Source organism: Sprattus sprattus, assembly GCF_963457725.1.
Source record: "Sprattus sprattus genome assembly, chromosome: 11".
Taxonomy (NCBI): Eukaryota; Metazoa; Chordata; class Actinopteri; order Clupeiformes; family Clupeidae; genus Sprattus; species Sprattus sprattus.
The window spans coordinates 15073861-15083258 of NC_137909.1; the positions used below are offsets into that span (position 1 = coordinate 15073861).

The window sequence follows — 9398 nt, forward strand, 5'->3', positions numbered from 1 at the left end:
GCCACACCCACCCACACACACAGACACATCATCTCCCTCTCTCTTTTTAGTGCCCCTCTACCCTCCTCCTTCTACGTGATTCAAGCAATCTCCAGTCTTTCGCTCCTCTGTCTGTCTGTCTGTCTGTCTGTCTGTCTGTCTGTCTGTCTGTCTGTCTGTCTGTCTGTCTGTCTGTCTGTCTGTCTGTCTGTCTGTCTTACTCTCGCTCTCTCTCTCTCTCTCTCTCTCTAACTCCCTCTTTCTCCCTCACTCAAACAATACTGGCACCAACCATCCGGACCACTCAATCCCACTCAGTTTCCATCTACCCCTTCTCCTTCTCCAACCCCCAACCCCTCAAACACTTCCAGTCACACCGTCAAAATCTCACCTCGCTGCCAGCAGGCCTTAACGGGGCCTGGGGAGAATGTAGCAGAACTGCGCTATCTCTCCTCTCTCTCTCTCTCTCTCTCTCTTACCCCCCCCCCCCCCCCTCGAAACGCAGCTCTGTCTCCACAGACCACAGACCACAGACCAGGCCCTACCTGCCCGCCAGCGCTGTCAATACAGACGAGTCCAGCCTAATAATGTTTAAAGTTCAAAACGAACAAACCAATCACTCAATAACGCAATATCAAATAAATGATAGCCTACTACATTCTATTCTTTACACTTCTTAAGTATATAGAAGAAGAAGAAGAAAGCCACCCACCTGTTTTTATTCTATTTTCTGCTATTTTATTTCTCAGACTCTCTGTCTCTGGCACTTCCGCCCACAAGCTGGATTCCTATTACAGCCAATTGAGCAGATCACATAGCATTTCAGGGCGATCATCTTTGGTGAGGGGGGAGTGGAAGGGTGGAGTGGGGGATGGAGGGTTGCTCCATGAATGACCCCCCCCCCCCACACACACACGTCCCTTGCAGCATGGCTGTGGGTTGCTTAAAGGCAGCCACAACAACAACTCTAATGACAGCGACACTGATGTCAGTAATGTTTTCCCTCAATCTGCGCTAATACTGGCTGTTGCACACCCCACCATGCTAATCCCTCCTTACACACACATGCAAGCAGGCCAACACACATAGTTACTAAAGGAGTCTGTTCAAACATGGGTCATCCAGATGTGCTGCAACGCCTCTCTGCTGTGACGGCAACCTGCATGTTATCGCTTTCATCAGACAGTCTCTGCTCCATGTGGAAGATGCTCTGTAATCGCTCTCTCTTATCTCATTAGCACAGGGAACGTCTTGACGGGCGGTCAGCCGTCAGATTCAAATCCATCATAAGCTCATTGCTGCAGCCATATTGCATAAACAAGAGGCTTATCAGTTCATCTCTCTGTGCCACTGTAATTACTGGACCCAAAGGATTTTGGCCAAGCTGTGCCCGTTATTTACTCATGAATGAGGGTAGGTACATGTTCACATCATCATCATCGTCGACATCCACTTCAATTGTTATTAACCACCCAGCATCCAATCAGGATGGATCATTTTAGGTTGGGGTTCTAATTGCGTCACAACATTGGGAAAAAGGGCAAGTGAAATCAAGGACTTATCTCCTGTACTCTAGCTATGTACTCTGCAAACACACACACACACACACAGAGAATGGCATGTGGAGCTGAACATTTCAACAGCAGCTTCAGGTTGTCCCTCTGCAACCACTGACAACAAACCCAGCCCTGTGTGTAGGGAGAGGTGGGCCTGATCACACTGTGGGTCGAGGAGGTAGGGGCTGTCATGTAATCTTTCTCCAGGCTCATCGCTTCTCTTTGATTACGATGCTATAAATACATACAATAACAATGGAGAAAGACTGCAGTGTTGATTAGTATTGTGAAGTGGCCATTTATGTATTCAGCATCAGGACAATAGAGCATCTCGTCATGTAGATACAGTATGAACGGTAAGAGCAGACAGAAACACACACACACACACACACACTTCTATTGACGTGTACAGGCGTCTGCTGCGACACACATTGACACACACACACTGAAGCGCACATGGCAACACCAGAGGGATGGTGAGGCAAAGACGGTTAATGTGCATGCATGTGGATGTCCCTCGGCAAGACTGATTGAGCGAGGGAGAGAGAGAGAAAGAGAGATAGAGAGACTGTGTGTGCGTGTGTGTGAGTAGAAGAGAGAGAGACTGTGTGTGTGTGTGTGTGTGTGTGTGAGAGAGAGAGATACTGTGTGTGTGTGAGAGACAAGAGAGAGAGAGAGAGAGAGAGACTATGTGTACGTGTGTGTGTGTGAGAGAGAGATGTGGTGAGATATGCACATCTATGGTAATGGTGGGGGAGGGGGGGCAAGGCCACGTCCTTCCCTTTTCTGTCTGTTTGTCTGTCATTTTTGTCATTTACCATTGAGGCTAAAGACAGAGACACTCCATCTTTGGGTGGCGTGTGGATGGGCGAGGGGGGGGGACAGAAAATGTGGGTTAGTAATTATGAAATTAATTCTGAGTACAAACAGGAGTGGTTCCTTCCTTAAAAGCAGCAATGATGAAAAAGCAGCCTGCCTTGAGTTTTTCTTTCGGTTTAATTGAGCAGCAGGGTAAACCAGCCTGGCTCTTTCAAGGGTCAGTAAGCATGCAATGAACAGGTGCCACAGCAGAAAGGCAGCCAGGGAAAGGCATGCAGCAGAAACACACACACACACACACACACACATACAGACAGATCCAGGTTTGCATGCAGCAGAAACACACACACACACACATACAGACAGACAGACACACACACATACAGACAGACAGACACACACACAGACAGATCCAGGTTTGCACTGGTCCGCTTGTCTGCTGATAAGCTCGTATTCAGCATTCATACACTGACTTATGTTTTGAACCATTTTGACAACTGAAATTAGGATTGTCACTCTCATGAAGTCCACTCTCAGATAAATGACAAAAACATTAGTCTTACTTCACCCTTCTCCATTATGCAGAAAAGAGAAATACGGTGAAGACCAACAATTAAGCCCTTTACATTTGCTCAGACCAGTAACACAAAGATGAGGCCTACAAACCACAACACATCATATCCTGTCTCACAGGCACAAAACAGCCTCTACTCCCTGTGCAAAACAGGGCTGATCTGCACATATGAAGAGCTTGTGCCTCAGATAATGAAGCTAATCTGTAAGACTGCATTGTAGCATACATTTCCATTTTAAGGCTAGTTATACCAATCTTTCATCTGACCTAACTAAGAAGATGTCTAAACTACACCAATCTATCACCATATAAACTCCATTTGAACTTGAAAGTGCAGAGCTTCAGAATTGTCTTTACACTCAGTAATTTATAGGGTACTGCCCATGCTTGGGTGGCATGCAAAATCAACACTAGTAATGATTGACCCAGATTAATATGAGGTCGATCATTTGTATATCTTATTACATGATTGAAAAAAAAATATGTTATGTATGAAACGGTGGAAGGGCCTACTTTGATTTCTTTGGCCGAGGCCTTCTCATTACTTGCACACCCTTATTTTAGAGGATTGGAAAATACATTTCGAAAGAGAAGTATTTTTTCTGCTTATTCAACACTTATTAACATCACTTCCTTGACCAATAGTCTATAGCAACAGTAGGTTGGTGTACTGGAGTCGCATTTTATTTATGACAACGGTTAAAACAAAGATGAATTCATTACCAAATACCGAGTTGATATTGATAGTGTTATTATTTGTTTCATTATTTAACACTGTAACAGGACTGAGAAGACCATCCCCATGATATCTGCTCAACATCGATAAGACATCACCACACTGTTTGGTAGCTAACGTTAGCTACACTGGTTTACAGCACAGCATTTAGCTATATTAAATTGTCATGTCTAAATTTCACTTTTAGCTAATCTGATCACCATGAAAAGTGTTTGTTAAAGGCAACCTCACAGTTAGTTTGATTGAAAATGCTGGATGAACAGCTCAATTGTGATGTGGTGAGGTGTCTATCCTAGTTCACTTGTTAGTCGAAATGCAATGTGACAAAGTTAGCTAGCGACAATATCCTGCTAACACTCAGCCACTGGACAAAAACAAGATGACAAAACAATTAGTCTTGCTTACCTGGGCTCGGGGAGGATGATTTTCTTACTCGCCCGGGCGGCTGGAGTAGATTTACTCTTCTCCATCGCCATCAGATAGCTGACATCGGCGAGAACTGCTTCTAGGTCCGCCATCTTCAGCCCTGGGTCGACCGAGTCAATACAGAACCAGAAGCAGTCGTGGATGGACACAGATGCGAATGTGCAGTGAGGTCCGTTTGAATCACAGTCCAACCGTGACCAGTAGCGGCTAGTTAGGAGCTTGGGTCAAGCATCCAACTGAGCCTTTAGTTGTCTTCCTCAATGAACGCTGGGGTCTTAAAAATCAGCCATTGTAAGACATCGACAAATATATTTAGAGAGAAATCGATGGCTTAAAATCTAACCAAAATATGAACTCCCGTGTAGCCTATGTTAAGCAGGCTTGATGGGTAAGCTACTATAAACGCAAACGTTGCATGGCCAATACCGACAAGCCGTTTCGAAAAGAATGGAAGATAACGTTGGGACTTGATACAATTGATAATAATTTACCCCCTCGCCCCTTTTCCAGGGAGCCTCACGGTCTTAAAAGAACCCACCTACAAGTTGATTATATAAATGATCACGATTACAGTAAAAACACAACAAGCGGAATAATCCAATGCAATTTCAAACAAACACTGCGGTGCGCAAGGTTGGTTAAGTCAGGCAATTCATACAGAGCTTCCCTTGATTAGGGTTATCGCCCTTGCAACAAAAATCCATACGAGATTAACACATCAAAGACACGGGTAGCAAATCCATCCAAACGCTCTCCAGACGACAGTAAACACATAGAGCTAAATCAGCTAAATAAAACACGACGCCACAAACATTAAAACGTGAACAAGCCAGCTCGCTTGGTATCAGACACGAAAATGGACGACTCGTGCGCCAATATGTTGCTTCATCTCCAGTGATAAATTCACTGACTAAAATGAAATATTCATTCTGTTACAGAAAAATAAAAAGCAACTGCTCTGTTTCGCCCAACTGTATTTTCATCACCTCCGATGCTGCTTCCTGTATGCCCAATGCTTGCTAAACGACATAAATAATGGAACACGTCGCGACACATTACTTATCTAACTTGCTGGATAAATATGTGTGCATAATAAAAAAAAAAAACATGCGAATAAACTGATAATAAGTTTAGTCTTAGTATCAATTGACTATTGAATGTCAGAAAACGTCTGAAAATACCGAAAATGACAGCATCGACAACGTCAAGTTACGGCTTCTCCATTTTCTTAGGTTGACAACGAGAGGGTGTTGCGATTGCTCGTCCCCCAACTTGCAATGAGCAATTTAGCCAACTAACATTAGCTAGCTTGCTAACAAGCCAGAAACAGAAAGCTAGGGATTTGGCTGCTTGGCAGACAGCTTGCTGCAGTTATAATACTAACTTAGCTAGAGAAGTGTGTTGACAGAGGTAAACGGTACACAGTAAACCTCTCTTTGCATTTCAAGCACGCCCTTCTCATATCATTTAACATGAAAGTTGCCAGTTTCCGGTTCCTTTATTGTGAAGTAATGTAATGGTTTGTGTTAATTGAATTCCTCCCTTTTTCTTGAAGAAAGCTAGCGTTTGTGAGCTAACTAGCGTTTGTGTATAACGGTGGAGGGGGAGGGGGCGTTTAAAAAGGAAATAAGCAAGCGCTGGCTCGAGAACCAGCTTGGTAGATAAGCCCAAAGTCCTCAGCAAAAGAAGCACAGCACTGTTTTTTTCCTTGAATTATTCACAAACCTTCCTGAAGCGCTGCAGTCGCCTATAATGCCAAGAGTAAAAACTTCAATGTTGCTATGTTGTTAGCTTAGCTAGCTAACTAACTAACTAAGAATAATACAACAGACACATCAAGCTAACCAGCTAGCTAGCGCTTGCGGAACTTCATATTGTAGCGTGCTAGCTACCCAAAACGATAACCACGTTTCAAGCGTGCGAAAGGCACTGGCCAACTATCCAATTATGCGAAACATCAACGTATTTAACAGGCAAAATTAGTAACTGGAGTGGTTACTCATACACTCGTCAATGCAGCACACTGGTTGCACCAGGGTTCTTCAATAAATAGCTACAGCCACTAGACAGTACTGTTCTTCCACGAAAAACCCAAGACACTTTCTTTTTGCCCAAAGCATTTGGGTCGCTGGAGAAGCCTTCATTTGAGTTGACGATTCAACAACATTTGTGGCAACATCCGTTTCAGTTGCTGTTGGTTGTGTCTTCGCAGATATCCTCAAGTATTAATAAGAAGAGGTTTTGTACGAACAGTCCCTTAATCCGTGAGAAACTGTGAAATTCCCTCCACAGAGAGCTCTCCGTTGTGAGTGTCTCTAGAGTGTGGTTGAGAATTCTCAGGCAAGCAAACCGAGATCCCCACTTCCTCTCAGTGCCTGCTTGTCGATTACAAAATATGGGACTGGAGTTTCTTAGGAATGGAGTCACAACCTGTTTTCTCCACACACGAGTAATGACTAGACTTCAGTGGGCGAAATTGAGTGCGCCACGAGTTTAAACAATACGTAATCGGTACGGATAATCTGGTTGTTACACATTCGATACTGAATGCCCTCACTTTACTATTGGAACACTGCAGGCATGTTACCGTTCTATATATGCATGACATCAGAGCCACGGAAATATGTAGGCCTAGTAGCCAGTTGCATCGCATTTTTCATCAGGTTGATTGAACACAGGGATACACACTCACACTAAAGGAGTGTTGTATACTTGTTCACACTAAAATAGTGTTGTTAGAAAAAATACTAAGATAGCCTACTCTTTAGACAAATTCTCAACACATTGTCTTAAACATAAATTCTCCATATTTGGGTTTGGCTTCACCATCATAAGCGCATATGACCCCAACTACAACATCTGGTTTTCCTCGGGCATAATATAGGCTACATACAATATCTTGCTAGAGAATGAATTCGATTAATTGACACTTGGCTCAAAAGGATATATATTTTCGGGTTGTAGGCTACAGACCGTTAGCTCTCTCTTGTGGCGAACATGGGCAAATGCAAAATAGCAAATTGCTTGGAAATAGGCGAGCCTGTTAGAAAGTTGATGCTGAAATAAACTCACTTTGACGTTTCTTACAAGTTTCATAGGTTAATTTATTTATAATTAAGTGCTACAACATGTGCCACAAAAAAGTTTTAAATTTTCATAGTACATTTCATTAATCTCCACGCAAGTAGATGTATTCCTTGGATTGTAGCAGTTCAACCATTTTATCATCGACAACTCTGACTTTATGTATTACCATTATGATCTGAGATGTTCATGTTCGTATTATATATATTTCTTAATGGAGAAACTAGCATGTAACAGATCCATCACAGGAATTCGGTGAAGTTTAAGAAAGACAGTTTATTCAGCACTGGGCAGCAGGGGGAGAAAGTTTGTGAGGGAGAGTCGGCCAGCTAGGTTACTGCTGGATGCGGCGGATGGACTGAATCTGAGGGGTCTGAGAGTGGGAGCCGAACTCCCTGAAGTGTTTGTACTCCCCACAGTGGCGGTCACACTCCATGATGTACTGATACCCACGGTAGCCAGGGTACTGGTAGCACACGAAACTGTTGAGGAAAAACAGACATGTCAGATTGTTCCATGAATGCACTTATAGTGGTACATTTGAACTCTATCACACTTTTAAAACCTTGTGTCCCGACCAGATGGGATCGAAAACCCAAAAGTAGCTAAGTTAGGGAAAGGACACATAACCAGTTTGGGAAATGTAGTGAACACTCACGCTCCAGACTGGACACGCAGAGAGCCCACTTCGTTGTTGCACCAGCCCATGGCCTGCAGTGAGGGGTAATCGTCGCTCAGCTCGCCCTTGCGGCCAAGGAAGTTCTCGCGCTCAAAGATGGTCATACGGCATTCTCTGTGGTTCTGTGGAGCCCAAATGGTAAAACAATTATGCTCATGGACATAATGAGAAATACCTTAATATGTAGTAATAATAACAATGGAAACATACTTAATTATATAATATTGCATATTAATATGTTTTCATGATTAAATGAAAGGATTATTTTGGGCCTGTGGTATTTTGCCATAGGCACATATGAAGAGAGAAAGGAGAGGCACTAAGGCATATGAGGACTTACAGCACAGGCAATGGGCCTGAAAGAGGTCATTCTCTCGATGTGGTAGGCATTGCTACCCCCGAAGGCGTCGCACTGGGGGTACTCGCCCCTCTCCAGCACAAACTGCTGGCCCTGGTAGGAGGCATGCTCATAGCCAACCCAGCTAGGAAGAAAAACAGTCACACTCACTTATTTTGTTACACCTACTAAGAATACGTGTTATCACAGTGCATACATGTGTAGTGCACAACATGCTGAAGAAAAACCTTATATTAGTGAAATATGTACGACAATAAAAGGTTAAATTAAACACAGGTGCAGGTTAAGTTCTAAATCTCAACACCAACCTGTTTTTACACAAGCTCTGGTTGTGTGTGACATGAAAGCACACAGTTCTATAAATAGGCTACTTGCTGTTGAGAGTAAAGACAAAATGCACAGATCCTTGGAAAAGGTTCACACAGACTTACGCGCCACTCTCTACCCTGAGGGATCGGACAGTCTCAAAACCGAACTCCATCACGTTGCAGCACTCAGAGGTGAACTCATGGCGACGGCCCTGGAAGCACTCCTCGTCGAACACGATGATCTGCAATACAAAGATTGGCCTCCTGTTTAAAAGCAGCTGAGGTTTCTCGCCCGATTGAAATGATGAAGGAAATTTAGCACACACCTATGGGACTAACTTATTGAGATCCAGTCATGTTACAAAGGGAGCATATTGATCATGACATAACTTCTATTCCACTGATTTTTTCCTGAACTGACACAGAAATGTGCGCTCAATGTCTTATCTGTGCGCAAAGTGAGAGAAGTTGGGCACAATTCTAGAAAGGCATTGGGTATCAATGTTTCACACTGGTGGTGATGGATGTTTATTTTTAGGAATCCCTTTCCCAGCGGTGTCTGCATCTGTGTGTGCTGTTGTAATTATCTATCGATCTCTCTGGAAACTTGATTCACACATACCTTCCAGTGGCCGGAGAACTTGGTACAGTGGTGAGTCATCTTGTCTGCTAAGAAGGAAAGACAAGAGAGGCGTTACTGATGGCAACAAATGGGGGAAAATTGTGATTGGTTAAAAACACAAAATACAAATACAGAGCCCCAACCTAGCATCCTGACCCAAACCTCTAATTAACAAATGACAAATATACAGGAGACGAACACACTGTGAAATACAATCTTAAGCATTTCAAACCATAAACTATGAAGTAAAGTATTAG

At 43.4% G+C, this 9398-nt stretch overlaps 2 protein-coding genes across 2 annotated transcripts in view; both read right to left on the minus strand.

The window, feature by feature from the left end:
* Nucleotides 1-4277, minus strand: part of grk3 (G protein-coupled receptor kinase 3) — a 53888-nt gene extending 49611 nt beyond the window's left edge. The window contains exon 1 of the mRNA XM_080847309.1: nucleotides 4070-4277. Coding sequence (XP_080703435.1) covers nucleotides 4070-4182 — 113 coding nt within the window. The 5' untranslated portion in view covers nucleotides 4183-4277. The remainder of the gene's footprint in view (nucleotides 1-4069) is intronic.
* Nucleotides 4278-7508: 3231 nt separating this feature from the next.
* Nucleotides 7509-9180, minus strand: cryba4 (crystallin, beta A4; the record flags this gene model as incomplete). Its single annotated transcript, XM_080847039.1, has 5 exons — nucleotides 7509-7656; nucleotides 7833-7975; nucleotides 8194-8335; nucleotides 8643-8761; nucleotides 9142-9180. The coding sequence occupies 5 exons, from the start codon at nucleotides 9178-9180 to the stop codon at nucleotides 7509-7511; spliced, it is 591 nt and encodes a 196-aa protein (XP_080703165.1).
* Between the last annotated feature and the right edge of the window lie 218 nt (nucleotides 9181-9398).